A 26,399-nucleotide genomic window follows, 5' to 3' on the forward strand; every position below is an offset into this window, starting at 1 on the left:
AAGTAACTACACATTAGCGTAAATGAAGAACAAGGAGACTCTTCTGATGAATGAATAGGATAATCAAAAATGGCAAATCAGCAAGCTTGTGTTTTACTGCATGATCCAATTACATCCACATTTCACAAAATTATATTGATTTAAACCACAGTTTGACAAGGCCTTGCCTCTACCTAATAGACAGAAAAAAAAATTATGGGACGTGCAGACTACAAATGGTAAAGAAAACCATTACAACTAGAGCTGGGGGTGGGAGGAAGAATTTTGTAAGGCTACCAGGGAAAAGGTATCATGATGTTCTATATCTGCAATTTTTACTAATTATAACTAGCAGTTAGAATTTATCACTTTGAAATAAAAATGAGTATCAATGTTCAGTTGTTTAATTTCAATCATTTCTGGCGAAAACATAAGGGAAAAATACTAACAATATTCAGATACGTGCAGTAGTTTCAGAAAAAAATGACATGACAATTCCTGGGAAAAGACACTAAATGAAGTAATTCTGACACAGGCAATTCCACAATGGACACTCTTACAGTTTTTGTACTGGTAACACAGGCATGCCTTCTACTGGGAGAGCATTTTGATTCTTTAGCATAGAAACGGCTATCCCAGCACAATCACAAATACACAGCATAGTTTAAGAAATACAGCTTCCTTCTGTAAGGAAGAGGAAATGGGTACAAATACCAAAGCTCAGGCAATTTGTAGATCAATCTTACTTTTGAGCTCATCATGTCAGACAATACGTCTATACAGCAAGAAAGCTGACTTTTTAAGGGACCACCATTAGCAAAAAAAAAAAAAAGGAAAAAAGAAAAAAAAGAAAAAGTACTAACAAAATACGGTAATGTAAACATTTCATTTCATAACTGCTGTCAAGATCCTTTTCAAATGAGATACAGCAGAATTAAAACTAACACTGTCAGCTCCATAAAAGAACTATTCACTGAAAATTAAATATATCCACCTTCTAGCTCACCTACCCTTGTCCTAAAAATTTACTGACTTAAATAGTTACAGACTAGGAGAACCTACATGCACATGCACCCTGTGCTAAGAGAACAAGCAATGATTATTTTTGTTCTTCAGAAGAAACCTCTGAGAAGCGGTAAGCTAACCTACAAATACAGTTTCTGCACATCAGGAGTCAAACTTTTCCAGAAAAAATTTCCTCACAAACTCTTATTAACTGCTTGGGAGAATAATAGGTTTCTATTTCCCCCTTAGTTACTGTGGATGACTAATGTGCCAGCTGGGCTACCTGACTACTGAGTTTTTGGGAGTCAGAAGTGAAACCCAGAGGGAACACGCCATCTAGTGCAGTGTCAGCCTTCCCTACTGCCTGCCCTTCCTTCCCCACTGCCTGTTCCAGCTCAGCATAGTAGGGAGGATATAAAACATACAGGTTATTTTAATATTTCTTAGACTTTTTACATAAAATAGAATCATAGAATATCCTGAGTTGGAAGGGACCTATCAGGATCACGGAGTCCAAATCCCGGCCCTGCGCAGGTCACCCCAACAACCCACCCTGTGCCTGAGAGCATTGTCCAAACACTCCTTGAGCTCTGGCAGTCTTGGGGCCGTGACCACTGTCCTGGGGAGCCTGTTCAGTGCCCAACCACCCTCTGGGTGAAGAACCTTTTCCTGGTATCCAACCCAAACCTCCCCTGATTTAGCTCCAGCCATTTCCTCAAGTCACCAGTCACAGAGAGCAGAGATTGAAGACCACAACAAGGTCTCCCTTCAGTCTCCTCCAGGCTGGACAAACAAGTGCCCTCAGCTGGTCCTCATTAGGTTTCCCCTCCAGGCCCTTTTAGCACTATGCTTAAAATTCCTCATCCCACCAGTAACGAGCTCAGCTGCAGTGACTGCAGCTCTCACCACATCTGGATGGATGTCAGGAACATACTGTGTGTTTTTAATCAATGCAATTTGCATCCTACTGCACACATCAAAGAGATCACTGTTTCTGCAGCCAGACATATTAACAGCTAAAATATGACAGTTCAATATGCGGATTACTGTGAAAAATGTTCCATTCTAGGTTCCTTGTGCCTCTTTTTGGTGTTTGAAAAGCCCACAGTGAAGTGTGCCCTAAGTACCAGTGCTTGGAGTGTTTCCATTCCTACATTACTATTTGTGTTGATTAATCATTAAACTGAATTAACACTCACCACCTCATCTATGAGGCATCTTTCTCCTAAGTGTAAAGCCTGTCTTTGGTAAATCCTTTAAGTTATAATTTTCCATTTTGTGTTTAGAATGCTATCTTTTAAATGTTGTATGTACTACCTCTAAGTCCCAGATTTTTCACGATGTTCTATGCTGTCAGTACTTAGAGACTACCTCAAAAAAACCCCTGTAAGAGGTTTAACTATGACCCCACAATAAACAGCATTTTAAAGTTGTCAGAAAAAATACACTTTTTAAAGTCGGTATTATTTTTCGGGTGCCATCCTTTCTTACTGCCACTAGATGCCACTCTCCTTCCAGCCTGTAACCAAAATAACAGCTTGCTTCCCCCGAAAAGATCACGTCAGGACATTGGCTGGTCCAGATGAATTTTCCAAACTACTTCAAGACCAATGAATAACAAAGACTGTCGCAATTTTTGTTGAGAATTTCTCCCCTGGCAGAGGTTTGTCTGCCTGAATTTTTACCAGTTGAAATTAAGTATCTGACAGCTAGTTTGTACCCACAAAGCAGAAGAATCTAAAAATCAGAGCTGCCTCATAATCAGGTATTGCTGGGCAGATACCTAAATATCTACTTGACTACGGTGCTGTTCCCTGTATGAGTGTATTTCAGTTAATGGACAAAACAAAACAAGTAGAAAAGTGTTCAACCTTTTTGAGTCTTTGCTACAAAATAACTGTCTTTTAGCACAGAAAGGGAAAAAACTTAGAACAATTTTGTAAAGAGAAACAGTGATTGCCTTTCAAGATAAAAAAGGGTTGCTCAGGGAAACAACACTCACAGCCATGTCTGAAGATACTGAGCTTGAATAAACAATTTAGCTTGCTTAAGACACTAACTTTTCTTGATAGCAGACCAATTTAGAACCTTTTCTATGAACATTTCCCTTGCTGTTAGAAGGAATCATGCTTTGGTTTTTTTGCTATCTTGTTTCATCTTTGAATAACATGGAAGACTAACAGATATTTGAATTCTGTAAGTAGCACTGTGCAAATACAGCTTGCCAGGGTAGACTTGCCCATGTTCTTATTTAGATGGAGATTAATTGCAGAATTCCAGCCCGTGGTAGGAATGTCTGAGCAGGTCTTCAAGATCAGAGAGGGAACTAAGGCACAGAGAGCTTGACAGGTACACAGTAAACATGTTTTCTACTAAATGTTTTTCTACTTTGAAGAACAACTTGAAAACAGTATTAGCAGATTTCATATTTCTTCTCTATTCACAGGTTTGTATTCCCACACCAAGTGGGTCTAGAATAGCTAAGCCGACTTGATTTTTTTCTTCCCCAGTGTGTAAGGATTCTGCAAAACCCAGTCTGACTTGAATTCAGACATACAAAAGACAAGTGAAAATATTTTCAGTATTACAGTGTTCTACTTGAGCTTTTCTTAAATTATCCTTTCTCTCAAGAGAAATGCATAATACTTACTCTCCAAATCAGATATGATAAGATTGTCATGAAGCTTCACAGCACGGTGCTGCTCTACTTCATCCTCCAACTCAAAGATTGTTTCCTTCATGTCACTCCTCTCAGTCTCTTTTTCATCTAGTTCTGTCCGAAGTTTTTCTAGAGTCACATTGAGATCCTCAATTTGTTTCTTGGCTTCTTCTTGGAACACTCGGTATTCATCTTCAACCTGAAGAATATATCTTAGTTGCATATTAAACATACTTTCAGTTTTGTAACTACCACATTTAACAATCTATTTCTGCAAACAGAAAAATATAGAAGTGTAAGCCTTTGACTATGCAATGTTCTGGTGCAACTGTTTTCCTAAGCCAAAGTTAAACTTTTTTTCCCAGGCTGGGTATATGAGCATTCCCGGCTACCCTAACAGCAGTGCCCTGCATACAAGTGAAGCAATTGTACCATGGCTGAGGTTTCATGAGCAGCTGATCCAATTTAACATCCAGCTGCCATGGAAAAGGGACAGGGTGGTGGGTAAAACTCTTTACCCTTCCTTTCTCTTGCCAAAAAAGAAAAAGCCTGCTCTCTTGTGCATCAATTTTAGTGCTTGCTGGACCTGTGTCATGAGTCATTTCCTTAAGCAAGTTTCACTCTTGTGTGTGAGGTGCATTAGTGAGTTGAAGCAGTTCTCAGAGGAGTCTGATAAACTATTAAATTGAAAAAGAAAAACAGGGAAGGGAAGAAGTGGTTGACTTCTCCCTGTCAGGAGCAGGGCAAGAGGCTTTTTTATCCTACCTCATAAAACTGTAACGTAAGTAACAGGCTACGATCAGAGGCACCGGAACATTAACCCAACCGCAAAAATAAGGTGTCAGAAAAACAGAAATAAGGTTGTGGCTTAGGGTGGGCAATGCAGGCAGGCACCAAGTTTAATAGACAAAATACCCTGCTTTTAAGTCTGTTTCAGTGGTTTTTATTTTAATAGCACTCTCCAGCTTCAATTATTAAAATTATTTTTTTTTACCCCAAATTAAGGTTGATTCTAACAGGTTCATGATCATGACCAACATGTTGATTTGCAGCTAATACATAGTTCACACATTAAATTTGGTATAAATTGTCTCTTCAGGAAGACAGACCTTTAAATGCATATGTAAAGATATTAAATAAATTGTGTGATTCTTGCTTTTATATTAAATTACAGTAAATGCTTTTACTAGACATATCTACTGCATAAATTAGAAATATTTGAATCAGAACTGGAAGTAAACATGTTCATCCAAAACCTAATCAGTCTTGCAGAAGGTGTGCAATTTAAGCACTAAATTAGTACAGTATCTTAAATACTGTTTAAGTTTGGCCATTGAAATAATTCGTGGAGTTTAAATATTTTTAAGAAGTAACACAACAGTTACCCTGTAGCTCAATGTATCCATATAATTTTTTCAAATGCTGCCATCCTTTTCATAATAAAAGAGAAAGTAACCAGTCCTAACATTACTGTAATCCAATTAACCTCACAATTAATCTTTTACTTCTAAAAGAACTACAGAGGCCAATAGGTCATCATGTACATGGGATGTTAGAATGCAACAGTGTTTTAAGCACTACCTTAGCAAGGGCATCTTGCAGTCGATTGGCATCATTGCGGGTGTGTGCCAGCTCTTCTTGCAGACCACTGGCCAAGGTCTCTGCTTTTTCCTTATCCAGCCTGACACTCTCTAGCAGATCTTGTATATCTGATTTATCTCCAGAGTTGTGTATAGAATACAACTCAGCCACTTTCTGCTTTTCATGCTCTAGCTGAGCTTTCAGCCTGTTCATCTCAATCTGGTCACTGGCTACTGTGGCTTTGTACTCCTCTAAGGTAGAAGCCAGAGCTGTTTTGCTTTTCTGCTCTGACTCAATAATCCGTTCCATGTGGTGATTCCGTTCTTTTAATGCCCCTATCATTTCTTGGGCTTCCTTGTTGTCTTGTTCTGCCATCTTCAAAGTGTTGCTCAAGTGCTGCTGAACCCCCAGCAGCTGCTCCCGCTCAAAGCGAGCGTTCTCTGCCAGCTCCATGTAACGCTGCTCCAGCTCCATGTAGCGCCCACTCTTCATGTCTTCATCAATTACATAGGAAATATGGTGTTCATCCAAAAGGGACCGGAAATACTCGATCTGACGGCTGAAGTGTTCCAACTTGTCACTTTGCTGACACAAAGACTCCATCAGGATTACTTTTTCCTCTCCAAGTCTTTCATTCTCGCTGTTCAGCTCTTGTGTTATTTGTTGCAAATCTGCAAGCTCTTGCAGTGTGGCTTGGAGCTCTTCAGCTGTACTGTGTTGATTCTCTTCCATCTGATGTATCCGTTCTGTCAGACAAGCTACGGATACTTCACTGGCATTGCCACTGCTTCCCTTCCTAGATCTTTCTATGCTTGGTACTCCTTCAGATTCTGAAGATGATGGAGCATCTAAGGCATCATCGCTTGATGTCAGTGGCTGATAAACTTCACTGCACTCACTGTCTAAATTATCCATGGAGTTACTGTGTTGGTTGTCCATGAGAGTGTTTTCATCCTGACTTAGTAAGTCTTCCATTGATCCAGGAGTAGAACCTTCCACTGAAGATGTCAGAGTGCCCCCACCATCACTGTGGTTGCCAGCTGTAATCTCTGGACTCAAAGACTGATAGCCAAAGAGCTTTTCAGAGTTGTCCAGCCTTTGTTCCAAAGAAAAGCCCAAAGCATTTAGTCTGTCTTTTAACATTCGATTCTCATTCTTCAGCTGGTTGAGCTCTTCTCGGATGGCAGTGTTTTGCTCCTGTAACTGGAGCAGTGTAGACTCTACATCAGTTGGCTGATGGACAACAATGGCTTCTTTCTCTTCAGATTTTTCATCCCCCTCAAGATGATCTTCGTTGAGTCCCAGCTGAGCACGCATGTCCCTTAATTCATTTCTCAGATGCAAGATTTCCACATCTTTAGTTTTTGCTAATGTCAGAAGATCGTTCACCTTTGCTTCCAGTGCAGCTTTGTCACTGATCTGATTGTCCGACTTGGACTTGCTCATCCGGATATCAGATTCCGGATTGGTGCGGCTGCGGGAGCGCTTTGCCAGCACCGTGTCACTGGGCCCCTGGCCCGCCAGAGGCAGCTTCTTGCTCTGGCTCAAACGAGAACGATCCCGGATTCTCTCTCTAGAAGAGCTTGACTCTTTATTTCCAGATGAAATGCTACGCTTCGTTGTAGAACTTGTACCTGTATGTTTTTTGAAAGTTAGGAACATGAATTTAAAATACAGTATCTGTCACAGAAGGCTGTGTGCCTGCTATCAGCAACACAGTGGTTGATTTTCTGAATCACACTGGTAAATACACTTCATAGAAAACACTGAAAGTAAACATTAACCCAACATTCAGCATTTTCTGTTTTCTGTATTTTCATCTCATTGCATAAAAATGAGGATAGATTAATATTACTTTATTTCCAAATGCTTTACAGCTTTGCAAGCATTACTGAATCCAAAACACAGCAAGGGAAGGCAAGACCTATTTCAATCCATATCGATAACACACTAAATGATTTCACTTTTCTGAACAGCTTCTGAAAGCCCTCTTACTTTATTTCTATAAAGCAATACAAAATGTCCAAAATGTTCACTATAACAAGCCATCTTAGAGATTTAGTGCTTAAGTCATGGATTTTTTAAACAGACAATTTTAGAAAAATCTGCAATTCTCTAAATTAATTCTATTATTTCTTTTTATATAATAGTTGCATAGTCAGTACTGAAAAAAATTAAAAGGAATACCCTCCAAAGAACCAATTACATTATTAAAAACAGGAAAAGAGTTCAGAAGGTGTGTGATTTGACCATGGTGTTACTGAGCACTTCAGTAGGTGGCCTGGATCCTCAATATATTAAATGAAAATAAAAAGCTCCCCAACTTCCACCTTTAAGAATCAATATATCCATTTACCTGCAATAGTTTTGGGTTTGTTTTCCAGACTGTTCATGGTTGTCCCTGGAGCTGGCGATGCTGTTGATACACAAGTGTTCTTCTTGGTCTTGACACCATTGGTCATTGTCACTCCACCACCACCAGCCATCCCTGCTAAGAGGTCATCGTTACTCTTAGTCTGAAAGAAAGGGAAGAAGCAGCTTTAAGGCAGCTGGCCCAGAAGTCTGCATAGCCAACATTTCTACTGTTAAAGACTCCCTCAGTTTAAAAAGTACATGCAAGAATGTTGAAAAGTGTAAGTGCACTGCACTGTGCAGAGTTGGTAAACTGAAATGGAAGTTTAACTCCTTACATATGAGTGACCATTGAAACTGAGTCTTCTCTCCCTCCCCAAAAAATTCTTAATGTTTCAAGTACCAAGGAGAAGGGAAAAAAAAAAAAAATCAGTTAAAGCACAGTAACACATCATAGCATAAAACTTCTCAATTTTGACTGAAAGTTTGCTTATGCATCAAAGTGAAAGCAATTCTTAGATAATTAAACCACCAAATACCAGGAAGTTAGTATAATATCCTTCAATTGAATATGATCAAATGTTTTCTGGTGGACAAATTCACAACAAAAACATCAAATCAAAGAAGAACAAAAATCAATCCAACATTAGCAAAATACAATTTCTAGCTCAAAATACTAAACTACAAATCACTAGAAACTAGGACAGAAGCAGGGGGAAAGCCACGCTCACCATATATCCTTGCTTTGCTTTCATGCTCTTTACTAGGAATTCTCAGAAATGGGGTATTTGTTTGATGAACTTTTTGTCTAACCTCATATGATTGTTCCTGAAACTACTGTTAGCCACAAAATCTGACAAGGCAGCAAGCACAGGATTCTCAACAACTAGAGAATTCTTCCAAACAGAGAACACATCTTTCAGAATAAAGCAAACTCTGGAAATACTAAGCTCTTAAGCATTAATTGGCAGACTTTATACTCTTTAAAATGCAATATTTCAAATGGTGAAAATCAAAATACGCTCAACATTTTTCCCATTATATGGGCAAAAAAAGAAATTAAAAGAAAACAGCTGTGCTAGCAGCATTCCTTGAGCGACTAAATTATTCAGCTGGATAACACATTTGAACTCTCCTCCAACATCCCAGCTAAAAGGTAGTGCTTAGGACTTAACCACTTGCTTTACATCACGTCTGCAAGTTTGTAACTTCCAACTCTCACACATATTCACATTAAAAACTATATGCCAGACATTACAATTCTATATATTAAGAAAAAGGTACACTTGCTTAATTTAAAAAATAGTTGCATGTCACTCTATTTTCTACAGTCTCTTTTTGCAAGTGCCAATTCCAGAACAGCTAGGAACACTGATCACAACATTGTGGAAAGAGCAGGGATGGGATCTGTGCCATTTACAAAGAGCAGCTGCAAAACAAAAGGGAGCTCGGGAGGAGAACATATTTGCTCTGCATGCAATTGATAGAAATATAGAAAATTTACAGATAGAAACATCTATTTGTAAGGGTAAAATCCTCTAGGACAAGAATGCTTTTATTGAATCATGTCAGAAATAGTGTAGCATTCTAAAAAGGTTTATAAAAGGCTGGAAGAAAACACATCACTCCAAGGATCTAGTCTGGTGTGCATCTAAAGCTGGCTTTTCTGCTGTGAAAATGCCATTGTTGTTTGCTGTGCAAACAAGGCTTTTCCAAGGGCTTCTTCATCCCAGGAGTCAAACCAGCTCCTTGATTTGCTGTGTCACACAGGCATGCAAACAGGCATAGGCAATGGAAATACAAACAGGAAAGCAATCATGTCAGAGGGCTACAAAACCCATAAAGCCCACCCAAGTCAGGTGGGGAGGATGGGCTGAGCACAAACTACTGGTGTACAACAGTCCTGCTCCTGTGATCTAATTAGATTTTGTGCCTAATTGAAACTAATTTTGTGGGCATGGGGGTAGAGGGGGAGGGAAACAACCCTGTGCAACTATTACCTAAACCAAGGTATTACAAAAAGGCACAGAACAGTGATTTTCTGCTTTGCTGCTGAATCTGCCCACCCGCCTGCAAACAGGAGAGTTCAAACAGACTATGAGCTGACAGCATTTTTACCCTGCTGAAAGAGTGGGGAAATTAGATTAAGCTTTTAGACACTTACAGTACAAGTACATGTTATCAAGCCAAATAGGTCAAGATGTGACTCAGCTTAAAGAAAAAAAACATTAAGTAAAATACACACTTTCAGACATTAGTCATCTCTAGTCCTTGCTGAACAAAGGAATTTAAGACAGCCATTCTTCTTCTGACTTACCCATAAACTATTCCTGGTCTAGGTTGGAAGGCACTGCCTCCACTGAAGCCAATTAGTAAACAGTTTCTCAAAGCTGTAACATTATACTATTGGCAAAGAAAACTATTTAGCAAAGCTTTGGAAAAATTACAAACCAGCAGCTCTCTTCTTAATGGCCCACAATGGCAACCATTCAGAACTTTTAAAATCAAAGTATTTTTGCAGCATATCTTTTTAATCGAAGCAAAAGCAATGGTGTATATTTATTAAACAACTTTTTCCCATTTACTGAGAACTGTTCCATCTTGCTTGGCATTAAAACTCCTACATTAGAATATGAAAAATTAGAAAATATCATAATTAGAAATGTTCATCCAGACCTATTTTGATTTTCTGTATAAAAAGCCACTTTATAATTATACAATTCACATTCTGTTTTCCTCTCACAACTTTCTTTCAGTGCAACGAAACTTGAATAATGACCTATACAATTAATTTCATCTTAGTTTCTCAACGGGTATATCCTATTCACTGCATCTCATTCAAATCCCTTTCTATATATATAATTATTCCTACCTCAGATGTTCTTTGATGATTGCTGTTGCTGCATTAGAGTTTTTCAAACATCAAACTTCACAACAATCTGTAATTAAGTTACTGCATTTTGCAAACAGAATAGAAGCCTAGACACATGAATGCTGAAAACACACTCTAATTTTTAATATTCAAATATTGGTCTCCAAGTCCTGGCTTTTCAGGGACACTGAATTTTGCAATTCGTCTGAACTACAGCTGCTGTCTAATTGCAGTTGGAAGTGTTAGCAGGATCACAAGCTCATTAGCTGAAGAAGTCAAAAAATAATGATCTTAAAAATAAGAATACATTATTTGTATTTTTTGACAGATTAAAAACTAAAAGTGGCTGGCAGTTAAACTTCTGTAATAATAATGTGTGTGGGGTGCTGAACATTTACACAAGTCCTGGGCAAAGTGGGAGACAAAAACTACAGAGAAGGAACTGACCAAGGGCATTCAGAAGCAGACAGACAAACCAACCCTGGGGCAGGCTCAGCTGTATTGAAGAGTGGGTCTCAAAGTTTCTTCCTGTGCTCATTGTCCACACACTTTGAAAACTCCGCAAAAAAGGACAAATGTATGGAACAATGCAGTTAAAGAAGCCCACCCAAACCTGAACACTGGCCTATAGTTATATCATGAGGAGGATACTATAATTACAAAATAATTTTCAATTTTGCACCATTATTTCTGACTGAACCAAGATTGTTATAGTACTGTATTTCTACTCTTTAATAGGGGCCTTTCATTCAATATCCAGCTCAAAGGACTGAATAAATCAGTAAGCATTGCAATGAAGTTATTTAATGCCAGTTTTTGTTTTTTGTCAAAGAACATTAAATGAAATTCAGAACACACACCAATTCATCAACTCTAAGAGAATACCTTACAACCTCTGTGAGGAAAACAATGTGCCAAATGTTTCATCAACAGTATCAAATATAAAATCATACTAAAAAAATTTTTAAATGCAACTATTATTGATACTTCTTTCAAGCCAGTAATTACGTGATTTGTCAGTAACAGTAAATAAAAAACCCCCACAAACAACTAACTTTGTTATATAAGTACAGAACACTCAAAGAAGATTCATCACTATCATTAAGTCACACAGTTGGCACAACAGCACCATAACAAGTAAAAGATATCCAACTGTATGAGTAAGCCTGGCTGTAACATAAACCTGAGATAAGCCTTAGTAATCAAGAGAAAACTTTCATTGTGCCTCAAACATAAGTCGTCATGAATTCTAATCCCACACCCAAACACAGCCAGAAGTGTTACTAATATAAGTAAAATTGTGAAAGCATACCGGGTCAAATTTGTTCAGTGTTAGATCATCCTCCTCCTTTATCTCCCTGAGAGGTATGACATAAGAAACTTGATAAGTAAACTACAAAGGACTTTAGTTGCTTTGAGAAGTTTCTAGAAATATAAAGTAAGTAGTGTCAACAAGCATCAAAAGATTATTTAAAGCTAAGAAAACTGCAAGATGCATTGGGTGACAGAAGAAAGGAGGGGCACTGGGAGAAAACCTCCCTGAAACTTGGTTTGCAAGTTCATCAGCAAAAGTATTAACCATTCTTCCATAAAAGAAAATAAATGGAACACACCTTTTGACTTCAGTAATCCTACTGAGCTATTACAGAGAGACCTCAACCCTTACACTTCTTTAATTTTAGGTCTTTATTTGCCAGTTACTTAAATGGCCTGTGTGGCTTCCTGTATGTCAGTGACAGTGGTTCAGGTCCCAGCTGTACACCCTGTTCCTTGCTCTGTTCATTTGCTCCAGGGCAGCAGGAGCACAGCACTGCACACTGGGCTGCAGAGAGCAAAAGGAGCTGGATCCAGCCACATCTCCATGCCAGGAAAAGGAGGCAGACCAGGCAGGATCATTCCATCCATCCAACCCAGATGTGGGTGCTCCTAGGTGAAAACTCCACACCAGCATACCTCAGTATGCCTGATTGTTTGTTGGAAACCATATGCTCCTACATATACTGCCCTGTAAGAGAAAACCTCTACCTTTGAACTTGTTCTGGGAGCAAGAACCAACTTGTGAAAATTCAGCTCAAGCAGTACTTCAACACATAGCAAAGGCCAAAACAGCCAGAAGAATTCAGCTGCACTGACCCAACATGGGTCACTGATATAAAGAAGTTCTGATGTTAGATACTTCATTAGTTCTTTTTTCAGAATTAGTAAATAACTCTTATAAAATCCTATTAGTTGCTGACACCATTCAAGCATAACATCACACAAATAACATTGGTCAGAACACAACTTCCACTCTTCTCCTTTTGCAGAACAGCCAAGTCCTTCACAGCACATTGCTCTCCATCTCATCTTGCAGTATGAGAAGTACAGCATGAATGACACACAAGATCCTGTCACCCTGCCCAGTGCTCTGTAACTACCCAGATTCCCTCCAGCTACCCATGCAACCTCTAGTCTAAGCTGCATTACAGACAAGCCTTGAAATTCTACTCTTTTTAAAGCTTTATTGTAAAAAATACAAATAATCAGAATCTTCTACTGGTTATTACCTTCAAAAGAGATGCTGATGTCCCGGTTTTGGAGAGTTTTGTTACTGCAGACACTGAGGAGCCGTTTTCTGGTTTGGCTTTTTCACTTGTTTGAGCTTTATTTACTCCAGGCACTTTGGGCACTGAGCCAACACTCCTGTTTGCTTTCTTCATTCTGGGCTGTCTGTTTATGATGCATTTACAAACAAATCTACAAGCAGAAAGAAAGAGACTTTAAATATAAAACACAGATGAAAAGCAATGTCCTTTTTTATAATGTTCTATTAAAGATCAGAAATCCAGAAGAGCAGCAAAGACCACAAATTAGAGCCAAACAAAATGCATGTGACTGACCAATGGTTTTTGCCTTTCTTTAAAGGGGATTTTTGCTAAGGACTAAGCACTTCCTAGAGCTCCACTCCAAATTATAATCTTTTTTTTTTTAGTTCTTCTTCCACAAATGGCATTGAAGCGAGGATATTTTATAAGTGACCCATGTTGCTGAGTTCACTCGTTAGCTAGCAAAAGAAAGGCTTATTAAGGGAGCAACGTCCTTTATTTCTGACTGTGGGAAGGAAAACACTGTGGGAGTATTCAGGCAACAGCCTAACTACCAACAACACTGGATTTGAGAAAACATTACCACCAGCTCGGTAACTACAGTACTGAGAGAAAAACGGCAGCTGCGGGAAAAAACTTACTCTACAAAAAATCCAAAGAAGTTGAAAAATTCAGATTCCCTCAAACCATTTATTATTAAAAATCACAATAATAAACACATGGAATTTAACAAAATTTAACATAAGTTGTGTGATTACAAGGATTATCTCCAAGAAGAAACCAGAAGAAGCTCACTGGGTTCCATGGCCCATAGTGAGGACACTCCTGCAGCTTGGCCCAGCCTGCTGTCTCCAACAGCAGAGAACTGGCAGCACTGCCATTCCACCCACAAGCACAGATGAAAGTTCAGAAAACAAAGCTGACTTTATCCAAACCAGGAGCAGCCACAGCAGACCCAAAAACTGCAGGTATCACAACAACTGCTAATTCCAAGGAAGCATAGGCTAACAGGAGAACAGCCACAGAACAGTCATGACTTGAAGCATGGGCTACCAGAAAGACCAGACACATCAGGATGTTCTCCTCCTGCAAGAGTGAGAGTTGGCAGCTGTTTTCTTCATCACACTTGAGTCAGATGTCATGGGATGGAAGATTAAGAGGACAACATCTCCATTCCACTTTCAGTCTTACAGACTCCAGGTGGAAGTAAGTGATCAGGTGTAGCTGAGCCCAATACCTCACAGCTGATTAGAAACATGAAACACATCTAGTCATTTCCATCTCTTAAAAACGGAAGTATTTCAAAGGCACAAAAAGCAGACTGATGACTGTGTACTTGAGATATTTGGCATAACAACACAGTGATCAGAAGTACTAAATAATTTCAGCTAACAAAATTAACACCATACCCTTACAAACACTCCTTCCTTCTGAACACCACCTCAGCTGCACACAAGCGTATTTCAATTCTGACTTTGATAAAAGTCAGTAAAACTCCAGGAGTTTTGCCTCCTCAGATCCCTAAGTACTGTTAACAGAAGCAACATGAAGCTTCATCGTAAGACACTGAAAATATTTGTTTATAGCTTCCAGATTCCCTTTAGCTCTGAAAGCTGGCATGAACAGACACAGAAAACTTAGTTTGCTGTTATATTTTCATCATCATGATGTCAAAAATGCACCAGTCCTGCCATGCACCTACTAGTAATCAGAACGCCTTCACAGAAGACTAAATAACTAAGATAATTTGAAGTGAGAGTCTCCTAAGAAAACCAAAACCCAAACCAGAAATGCCCCAAGAAGGTAATTTGTTTGCTATACACACATTATATTAAGTGGTACAACTGCCTACTAGATTCCAGAAGCAGATGGTAACACTGGTTACCATATAAGTTGCCACACTTCTATTTCTTGCCTTTTTCATGTTTATGAGTCAAACACTTACTTGTGCTTTTGATCTTATTCAACTGAAAACTAAAACTGAAAAGACTGAAGAGGATAAGAGTTCTTTAGTAAAACTGGCATCTTTACTATTGAATGGTATTTTGATGTCCTACAGATAAAAATAAATTGCCCACAGCACGCTTGAGGAATAACCAAATGAATTTCCAGAGCACAGTTTACAGTGAAGCTCACTGCACTTAAAAAATTATCCCAAAGAAGAACTATACACTTGCGATAAATCCAGTCAATCAAAACCATCACTTTTTGAACAGCTCACAGAGTGAGAAGGCCAGTGCTCCAAGGAGGGTTAGGGCACTGGCAGTGATATGACTATGACACATTTGGGCAAAGCCTGACAACCTTGCCTGGCAATGTAAATAAAGTGGTAGCTCTGGCTGGCACGGAAACACCCAGCACTGGCCACTTGCAATGCACATTTTTCAGGTCTACAGAGCACATTCATCAGCCCTGACACACCTTGCCAAGCCAGACACAGCACACATGAGCTTTGCATGCACAGTAAATACGGTTGGATCTGTTTATTAAAGCAAGTAAGACAATAACATAACCCACTGGATGGATGGCATCAGAAAGAAATGCAGGCTAATGTTAGCTTTCACAGAACAAACCATTTATACTGTTATCAGTATATCTCAGGGGGTCAGCAGTGACAAGACCCTGTGAACACAAATGTTTCTCATCCATGAGAAGTGTTCCTGAAAACATGCCACAGTATTTGCTTCAAGAACAGCAACTACAAAGCACAGTGATGTAAGCAAGCGAAGCTCAGCAAGGTAAACTAAGTATAATCCTCATGTTTCATCACAGCATTATTTTAAAATAACCATAAATTTGACACTCAAGACCACTATTTTTGATTCACTGAAACTCAAAGGTAGGACCACCTTTCCAGAAACTTTAAAGATACATAGAGGACAAGAAGGTTTAGGTACCACTGTGCCTGTTTTAATTCCAGAGAAACTAAGCTCTAAGTAGTTACTTTCCTAATGAAAGAAGTTTATGTCATTTTAGTTTAAAAACTGAGAAAAATATACAAACGGGTCACACAAAGTAAGAACAAGACATCACTTAGCATTACAGGTTTTAAAAGCAGCTGCTCACTAAGACTCTTAAAGTGAATTTATGTCCTCATTGTGCCAATTTCTCCTCTCCTGCCTTCTCCAGGAAGGAAAAAGAAGATGGGGTTTCAGCACTGAAAACAGAAGACATCAATATTGTTGGACTGGGAGTAGGAAAAGCCCTACTTCATCCAGTTTCTCAAAAAGCAGGTATTGCAGATAAAGACTACCTTTATGCTTCTGAATAACACCACTACATTCCTTAGGAAGAAACTGTATTGGGACAACAATAATCTTGTCTCTGCCCAACAAGAAAATTTAACAATAAATTTTAAAATAAGAAATGAAACACTCTCTAACCAAAGAAAGCTTTCTGAAGAGTAACATACAGCACTAACAATTCAAATGAGAACTAAAATATTATTTCACTATTGTTTTAAAAAGAAAATACTGCATATAAAACTGTAGTTTATATTTTGCCCAAGGGAGAAAGAAGGAATTACTGAAGAGTTCCTTTCCCTTTATATACACTTCTTCTCTCCTCAAAAAAAAAAAAAAAAAAAAAAAAAAAAAAAAAAAAAAAAAAGGAAGGAGAAAAAAAAAAGCCACTACTAAAGAAAATACTCATCAACAGGCACAAGACATTACCGGAAAACATTTGATTAATGATAGCACAAACAGTATCAACTAATCAAAATGGAAAAAAGCCAAAACAATGCCAAAATATCAGATAGAAAGACTGCATTCCTAAACTAAAATGTAACTATTCACTCTAACCTGTATGCTTTCCCAGCTGTCTCTCTTTCCACAGCACACATAGTACAGGAAACAGGAGAACCTTGCTCAGGAGTGTGCTCTCCCTGCTCTGTGGAGGCATGTGAAACCAGTCCTGCACTTTATACCAGCTGCAAACACAACTGCATAAATAATAATTTAAAACTGTTTTGCCCAATAGCATGGCTCTGCTCCTGACTGTAAACTGATATGATACATCCACCCAGCCAACACACAATGCTTTCAGCATTACTCTTCAGAACCCTGAGCACTCAAGCAGGGCAGGGAGGGTATGATTTCTTACTGTGATTATTTTAATCTCATCCATTATTTAATATTGCTGTCAAAAAAAGTAAAGCTCAGTTACAAGAGTACAAAATATAGTTTCCTGTGCCTGGAAGACAATAGAGGGTCAAGCAACAAAAGTATTTTTTGCCCTTGGTTGAAAATACAAGGCATCAAGAGACATTAAACAGTGTTACCTGCTAAAAATGGCACATTATTAAGAAAATTATAAAAAATCTTAGAATTTTCTTTTAAGAAACCACAAGAAGTAGAAGCAAGTGATCCCTCAAATCTGAGGATACTGAGCACTTTTGAAAAATCAATAACCCAAGTTACAGGGGAAATCGCTCATGTCTAAGAGCAATACAGTCAGTACACTTTCACTCTCTATCTGTGCAAATTCTTTGTGTTTGATATATTTAGGCTCACAATTTTGCCCAAATAATTAGGGAATGACGTTTTCAGGTCACTTATAAAGTCCCAAAAGGCTGAAAAGCGAAGAGATTATAAAATACAGCCTCATCAACCCCCTGTAAAACACAGATACAGAATTTTCCCAAGACTCTGCAGAAAAGACAGCACAGACACCAAAAAGCCTCATATCTGGAGTATGAAATAAGCTATATAGAAAGAGACACATCTCTCTACATTTATAACTTTCAGCCTGCAAGCTGCACAAGCACTCTGCAACAATGCCTCTTGCTGAATAATTCCAAAAACATGATATATAAACCACTGGATTCCAGAAGCCCAGAGCAAATAATGCATTTCTTTTATTGCTTAAGATCAAGACATCAGTTTTAGTGACTTGAAAGTTTGTTGGTGCTAGCAGGTAATTTAAGAAACCAAGGGTAACAGGAGAGTCCATGGAATCACAAAGACTCTTAGAGACTAACTGGACAATAGAAACAGCAAATAAAATTAAATATAGGTAAACACAAACACATTATCTCTCAGGGAAAAGCAACCTCAGCTTCAACTATAAATGTGCTCTCAGTGTATCAATTGCTCAGCAAGACTACAGTGTTCTGATTCATAGCTTCATTAAACTATCAGTACAGTGTTTGGAATAAGGAAAAGAAAAAAAGCAAAGCAATTCCAGGAATTATTAAAGAAAGGAATAGACAATGAACCATAAAACACAAATATCACACTCAACAAATCAATATTTTGCCCATCTACCCACACTTTAATTGCTATGTGCAGCTCTTCTCTCAACCTCAAAAAAAAAGTTTCTTACAGATCTAAAAATGGTCAAGCAAGGGGCAAAAATAAGATCAAAGGTATATAATAGCTCCCAGGAGATATCTCACAGGGAGCCTATCAAATCTGGAATGGCATCGAGAAGGCAGACTGGGAATGGCTGTTAATCATCTCTTCCAATATTAAAACTAAGGACCAGCAAACAAATTTAGAGCCAGGTTCTAAATTTTAAAAAGTGAGCTGTATTTTTAATGTATATTGTGTGATGGGATGGGGAGACTGGCCATGCACAAGGTACAGAAATTTCCTAATGGCTCTTAAATAGCTGAGTGCAAAGAGCTCAGAAACCCCTCTGAGCCAAAACTAATTGCAGGGTGGGAAAGCAGTCAGGGTGGGAGGGAAGACTTTGGGGTTGGGTTTTTTCCTAAGGCATCTGCTCACAGCTGCAGGCAGGATGGAACTCCAGGTGGGCTGGATCCCTATGCCAGTGTGGGCAGCGTCTGCTCTGTTCTTCTGCTGCAAGGAAAATACACAACTGTGCATTGCAGTGCAATACAGATGGAGCACAGAGGGCTGCACTCCCAGAACAACAGCTGCAGGGAGTCATTTAGACAGGAAAGACCTTTCTGTTACTTTCGCTCTTAAAAATTGTGAAGAGCCTTTACAGTTTTCCATTACAAGTTGTGGAATTAAAAAGTAGGAATTCTGCATTCAAGTTATCCTATCCATCCACTGTTTTCAAGCCACATTTGCTGTTGCTACTTCTCTCAAACAGAAGGGAGGGAAGACCAGAGCTTTGGGCCAGAATTGCCTATTACACACCTCAATTTCTCTACTCCTTCTTTGGAGAAAACTTCAGAGCTGTAGCTGCTGCGAGTGATGTGTAACCGTTGCAATACTTAACATTCCAGACAAGTGACAGGAACATTTACAGAACTCCTGAACTCACAAACTGTGCTCTAAAAGCCTTTTCATAACAAAATTAAATTATGTAGCCTTGTTTTCAAGCTCCTATTTCAAACAACTGCTATTTCAAACCATTGCCAAGGAAAGAAAAAACAACTGTTCATCAGCTAGCACGGGGAAACTGCTCCACAGGGAAGGGGAGCACTGACATAACTAGGTCTCAGCATGAGCTTCTACACTGACTGCAGCTTCAGAAGACTTTTTTTAAATTATAGCTTTGAAAAACAGAATAACAGACTGGGTAAATCCATACCTTACTGGTATCCATCACTGAGCCGATTAAAAAATATTCTATGTAGACTCAGTACCCTTAGCATGCCCATTAACTACAGCTGCTCACACTACAGATCAAAACACCATCCACATCACTATTAAGTAGGGTTTGTTTCATTGGTGTTGAAAATATAGGTAATTTGGTTACACTTCTATGTCAGATTTTACATGCTTGAACAAACATCAGAAATATCAACCTTCCCTGTAAAACCCTTAGGTTAATATTCCAATAAAACAGAGCCAACTCCTACAGTAACACTTTGGCTTTCCAGGAAAATAAAAAAATTAACACACTAATTTTTCCAGCCAAAGGACTGGCCAGCTTTAAGTACAAACCCCACCAAACTAAAAGTGATTCTTGATCAGTTAACTCCATTAACTGGAAGTGCTCTTACCTGTTATTCCAAGCATGCTCTAAAGCAAGTGTTATTCCAAAAATCAATAACCTTTCAGTTACAAAGGTGTATTTAGTGTCCTATAATCTTAAGTATATACTGTATTCCTCACACAACAAAGTCCACTGGTGGAATGCTTACACTGTTAATTGCTGTGATTCCGACAGCCATAAGTCCTAATGACAAACACACACATGGAAGTTCTCCTGGCACTGCCAGGCAGCACTTTCAAAACCAGCTATGTCAATTTTGAAACCAGGGGAGTTGGTAGAATAGCACAATAAAAAGTGTACAACCAACACAACAGCTTTCTTCCCTTTCAAACTGACTCGCTCAGTGTACAACATTTCATTGCAATGTTCTCTCTGGAGCACAGCTGTTCCCAAAAGTGCTGCCTGGAGCAGGTGACCAGTGGTAACCTCCTCCCTTCGGTCCACTGTAAATGTTGTCAGCTGAACTCTGATCAACAACTGCAGCAAAGGCTTCTGCTGCATCGAGTTCCTAGGGAGGAGTAAGGCAGGCAGCAGTCAGATTCCATCACAGGTAGGGGGACAGAGAAAGGACATGCAATGGACCATTTCAGGAGGCAGACCAGTGGCTCCCAGCACACGTGAGTTACAGGTAAAACCTGTAAAAGAAGTGATTAACTTTGACTAAGTCTCATGTTCATCCAAAACACTCCACCAGATCTTCAGTTCATGCAAAATCCAAACACTCCAAATCCTGATACTAGGATAGTTATGATGATAGATCTGCTCTTACCAGCAGTTGATTAATTATCAGCTCGAGGACTTTCTGTTGCCAGGACTTCTGGAACTGGGAGGTGACTGGGTGCTCAGTATGTCCACTTCACCACCAGCCTGGTCTGACAACATTCTTGAAGGCATTGCAACAAAAAAGTCCCAGAGAAAAGAAGAGGCATAAAGAGATGCATCCCCTGAGGACCTTCCCAGGCCTCAGGTGCTTACATCTGGAATTCCCAACCCCAGAAGAACCATCCTGGTCTCAGATGCACCAAGAGAATGGCCTGAACAGGAATGGCTCATGCACAAGTCAGTCTTGCTAAGGCTGAGGGAGGGAAGTGCCTGCTGGGGACTGCGTAAGTTAAGTCATGAAAATAATTTAATTGTACCCTGCCACCTAAAGAGGCAGTTCCACCCCTTCCTCGGTCTTCTCCCTTCTCTCCATTCTAGAGATCACAGCTCATTTTTGATGAGTTGGTCTTTCAGACAGATGAGGACTGATCTGACTCACCTCATAATTGCTAGATACTATGAAAACGAAGCAGTGGGACTGGGAACTGGGAACAAGAAGGAAGTCTCATCCTTTCAGAGACAGTGTAGCCCCAAAGTTGTTTTAATTTAGTTTCAGGCTATGGGACATTCAGCAACAGACCTCTTACTGCCACCCACCAAACCACCAACACTTTCCAAGCCACACTATTCCAGGGCACAAATGACCTGTGCTATTTTTAAGCAATCAACACAAGACAAAACAGGACACTAAGAGGTCTGAAGCCTGGCTATCTATGGGTTTGAATTTGTGCAGCGGCCGACATCTTCCCTCACCTCCAAGATCTGTCAACAGCACACTCATTACATAGTTTAAAGTCCTTCAGGCTTGGGAGACAGACAAGAGACAGAGCCACATGCAAATCCTTCCTAAACAGTCTGGTATCACTAAGGGAGAAGCAGTTACCTGCCCCGGTGTGGAAGCTCAAGGAAATAAATTTGAGTCATATGGAAGAAAAGTCCTTGTGACAGGATGGAGAGGCTCCCATCTACTGACAACTTTTTATTTCCCAAGGGAAAAAGGGTAAGACTATTTCTCTTCCAAATTTTATTCCAAGCCTTCCTGAAAAGGGTGAATCACCAGCCAGTTTATGGAGTTGCTGTTCCCTGGGACAGTTTAGTTGTTGGAGCAATGCAGGATTCTACATGGGACAAAGCCTAGGAAAGCACTAAAATCCCAATACAACATCCCTAACTGATGTAACTGCTGATATCCCTATGGAATGCCAAGTGCACTTTCCACTGTAAAACACTTATAAAGTATTTCTTTGAAAAGCTCCTGTATCTCCAGGTTTCCTGGCAAGCCTTTGATGTGTGACTGAAGGCCTCAGAATAGCTTTTCCTCCAGAAAACTGTAGTCTATTAAAAAAGGCTATACTGAAGTCTTTTTCTTTTCCTTCTAATATCCTTTATATTACAACACTAATGTCCATAACTGATAGACTTAATTTTCTTCTGTAGATAGACACTATTTATTTATTACGGCTGTATATATTAGAAAGATTTTCAGGAAACTTTCAAGAAGTTTTTGTAACAAATATTTGTATGATTTCATGTTTTTAATATAGTAAATGTAGTTCTGAATATGAAATGAATTAGACTGAAATTTCATGTGCACACTTGGATCTATAGCCTTTAAAATGTCTTTATGATTTTTCCTGAGTTTTCACAAACAGAATTTACACTCTTTACAGTAATATCTATCCCTGCAAACTATCAAAACCTTCAGAGAACAGCATGATGGCACATTTAAACTTTTCCAAAGTCAGAGGCATGCCCATGCTACAGGGTGAGGAAACCCTCTCTTGTAGTTTTGTATAAAACAGAAAGAACAGCAACAGTTACGGGGGAAAAGTTTATGTTACAAAGTTTTTGTTTTAACATGTTAATTCTCAGTGAAATGTTCTCAGTATAGTCAAATCCAATGATACTGCCACATTCAAGGATGTATGTTATATTTAGAAATCCTAAATCAAGAATAATTTGATGACAACAACTACCAGCAACTGTATGTATTTATGAATTTCATCATTTTCAAAAGAGACACTAATTGTCCATCTCATATAGGCAAGTGCACATATAAAGTAGCTTTGCATGGTTCTGTCAATGACAGGAAAGAAGGTTCTTTTTTTTTTTTTTTTTGTCACAGAAAGAAATAAAAACAAAACTAAAACTTCAAGTATACAGACTTACTCAGATTTGTGGAAGGAATCATGTCTATAAAAGTAGCTTTAATTTTTCTTTTTTCTTTCAGAAAAGCCTATATTCCTTTAGGGACTTGAAGGAAGTATTTGCCATTAACTATTTAAACTGCTGGTTACTTCTTAGGGAAGAGCAAATTGAAACAGGCAAGACCATTGTCTGAAAAGACACTGCACAACAGATGCTACTTTAAATGCACACCCTCGGTGTAATTTATTTTGCTAAATAAACTTTTAGTTCCGTATAACCTGGCAGCTCAGTAAAAAGCAAAAAAAATTTAAAATCCTTTGCCTAAACAGTGAAAGTCAAGCTCTAGTAGATCATTTTTATAAACTTGCCCATGTCACTTAAGATCTGTCCATACAAAGACAGCCAACATTCTAGCAATGAACAGTGAAATATGTTGAAGGAGCCTCTCCAGCACCAATCCTCACACAGCAAGGAAATTCTGCAGCTAAAGCTTCAAGAAGGCTCCATCTGCCAAAACCACAGTGTGCTTTTAATTAAGAACATACATAGAAATGTATTAAGAAGAACACAAAGTTTCAAGGAGTGGTAAGAACGCCAGCCTCTTGGTCATGCTTTCCACCCACCTCCCCAAAGGCAGATCCCACAGAAAGCCCTCACTCACTGCATGTACCTGTGAAGAACGTGTATCCTACATTGGCTAAATGACCAAAGTCAAGCAAATGTTTTTAGCATCAAGAAAATACAAATACTTTCAGACTGATGTAATCAAACACATCACTCGAGTACTTCAACTCTACCTTAACTCTTTTTTACTATTATTTAAATACTACACGTTAGGTGCTCAGTTTCTTTTCCTGAATAAAACTGCATATGTAACAATTAGTTACAGCCAATCATTAGCTTGGCTCTTGGCTCCATTCTGGCAAACAGTGATGGAAAATAAAATTGATGCAAAACTTATCTTTCAAAAATGTCAAACCAAGTCTTGAAGTAAGTAAAAACTTGTTATTTGCTCTTCTGAAATTTTGCCTTCGTGGCTTCACAACCATTTAACATGCAACAAATGACTAATTCTACTTTTTTTCCTCTCTTTTTGGTACTGAAACCTTGCAGATTGAACCCTTTCAAAAAGCCTCCTTTCACCTAACTTTAGAATTTTTTCTGGTATTACTCTTGCCTGCAATTTGGGAAGCTACTAGTTCTGCCACTGGTTTGCAACATAGTGTCAGTTCTTTGCAAAACTGAAGTACCCCAAGTCAGTGACAAAGACCAAAAGTTGCAGCACCTTCACAGTAAAGTCCTCTTTCCCAAAGAAAATCATGCATGTACATGTGAAAACGCTACTAATGAATTATTTATGTTTAAAGATAGTATCCTGTGATTACTTCCAGGCTGCACTATTGGTAAGTGCCCCAAATGGTGGCTTCTTTGAGCATTTCAGTTGGAATAAGCTCAAAAGAAACAATAGGTTCCTTGTAACTAGTCATGTAAGGATACCACTATGTACATAAATCAGCTTCCAACACTTGCTTTTTCTCCCTTCTTCAGTATAAAGACTGAAAATAAGACAAAATGGGATGATTTTTAAGCCAGGAAGTACAAGCCTGACATTTCTTATGCTGTTTTTCCCAATGAGCAATAGTGATTCAGTCCCATTAATAGCATTACACACTTCTAGGACTGGATCCTCGTTGGCAAGACAGGCTCCAACATCACAAGGCCAAAAAAGAACTTCTGAATTATGTTAGTGAAAAATCTCTTAAGGAGTTTCCATAGCCTCCACCTACTGAGAATCTACTTTTCTCTTTCATACCAATAGTAAAGCAAAAACAACACAAATTTGTTTGACTTCAAAATGTTACTTCTAAGTATATATCTATTCATATATAAAATGTTGACTGTACATCACATTTATTTTGTACAATTAAATCTTTGCAGCATAAAAATATCCCAACATGTGCTTAGACAGAAACTTCTAAAACTCAACAAGTTTTAGACCTGGCCTTTGCCACCTTTAAATGATGTCCAGGTATGGCTCAGGGAAATGCCAGCTGGCCCAAGCAAGCCATGCCAACGTCCATGCTGGCAACGATGTGGAAATCATGTGCCAGACCTCAGTCTAACATCCAAGTTGTCTTTGATTTGCTACTGTGGACACACTCTCCATTAAGGAAAACCTTTGCTCCAACCTGCTGCAGAAGACGCCTTTGACAGATGCCTGGAAAGCCACTGAGATCACACCACCCTACAGCACAGATGGAAAGGGAAAATATCCTGGAGCCTCAAGGTATAGTCCATGACACCTGGAAATCCCTGCACAGACTGTTTTCCCACTGTGATGTTCCACCATCATCAGACTTAAATCAAACAATCCCTCATACAACCAAAGAGAGAAGATAGATCTTTACCAATGATCATACTAAAACACATGTCAACAATTAACTTGAGCAGATAAAATAATTGGGAAAATATGGGCTGCATTCTCTAACTAGATGGCCCTTCATTTGACAGAAATAGAAAAATATGTTAAAAAGATTTGAGACGTTTTGTTCCCAATTATGTATTGTATTCAATAAAGAAAGAAAAAGACGAGTATCCTCAGCCACACAAAAACATCTGAGAAATCAAGGGGGTTTTTCCTTACTTCACCTAGTTTACCATCCTGGAATCTGGCTTTTCCATTAGCTGAAAGTGAAGTGGCAGTGTTACAAGAAACATGAGACTACTCCCATCTCAGTTTCCCAGTTTTAATCTCAGACTATTTACAATGACCTTCTCTTTTCATTTTGGTTAACAACTACCTAACAACACTCAACTAGGCTGGAGACGGAGAAGAAACTGTACTTCTGAGCTACTGTACTGCAGCACTATATTGTGATCCCCAGTGTTAAAAGCAGCCACTGGCTTTAATTTGCCTATCTTTCAGCAGCCAAAGTCCACACCATTAATGAAGCAGGAAGCAGCTCCAGAAGGTTTATGTTTGCTTTTGAGGCGAGCAGAGCTTGCACAGACTATGCCCTTCAACAGAACCCGTGGCTTCTTAGAGCTTTTTTCACCCAGCAGAACCACTTACATGACATATTTTCTGCTACAAGAGAGCTGTGTTTTCCAGACCCCAGCACAGACAGACACTTCATGCAATCACAGACAGTGAGATGCTGTTGTGGAGAGAAGGGTGCAGTTTGCTGAGCATCAGCACTGCAGTGTTTTTCTCTCTGAGGACACAGTGTACAGAACCTCTCAGAACAGGCTGGTGACTGGTTTTGGCCCAGCTATAGAAACCTGCCTTCCTACATCACTGGTAATACCAGGTCATGACAGACTTGGAAGCTGAAATACTGGGAGGCACAGGATGGCAGACTGCAGGCACAAAACTGGAACTTAGAGGCTCTTTCACCTATAAAAAGGCAGAAAAACCGCGCTCCAGAAAAGCATGAGACCAGAATCCAGACAAAGGTGCTCCCAAACACACCAAAACTCAGCT

General features: G+C 39.0%; 1 protein-coding gene across 5 annotated transcripts in view; it reads right to left on the reverse strand.

Annotated features, from left to right (window-relative positions):
- Nucleotides 1-26,399, reverse strand: part of SPECC1L (sperm antigen with calponin homology and coiled-coil domains 1 like) — a 63,528-nt gene that overhangs the window by 36,552 nt on the left and 577 nt on the right. Inside the window, exons 1-5 of one of the 5 annotated variants that reach the window (XM_069031433.1) lie at nt 16,834-16,924; nt 12,995-13,184; nt 7,581-7,740; nt 5,225-6,858; nt 3,635-3,842 (exon numbers count right to left, since the gene is read on the reverse strand). In XM_069031433.1, the coding sequence (XP_068887534.1) occupies nt 3,635-3,842; nt 5,225-6,858; nt 7,581-7,740; nt 12,995-13,184; nt 16,834-16,874 (2,233 nt within the window). In that variant the 5' untranslated portion in view covers nt 16,875-16,924. Of the gene's footprint in view, nt 1-3,634; nt 3,843-5,224; nt 6,859-7,580; nt 7,741-11,760; nt 11,803-12,994; nt 13,185-13,327; nt 13,349-16,833; nt 16,925-26,399 lie in introns of those variants that run through there. The other 4 variants (XM_069031435.1, XM_069031434.1, XM_069031437.1 and 1 more) reach the window with 4 other exon arrangements.

Source organism: Aphelocoma coerulescens, chromosome 15, assembly GCF_041296385.1.
Source record: "Aphelocoma coerulescens isolate FSJ_1873_10779 chromosome 15, UR_Acoe_1.0, whole genome shotgun sequence".
Taxonomy (NCBI): domain Eukaryota; kingdom Metazoa; phylum Chordata; class Aves; order Passeriformes; family Corvidae; genus Aphelocoma; species Aphelocoma coerulescens.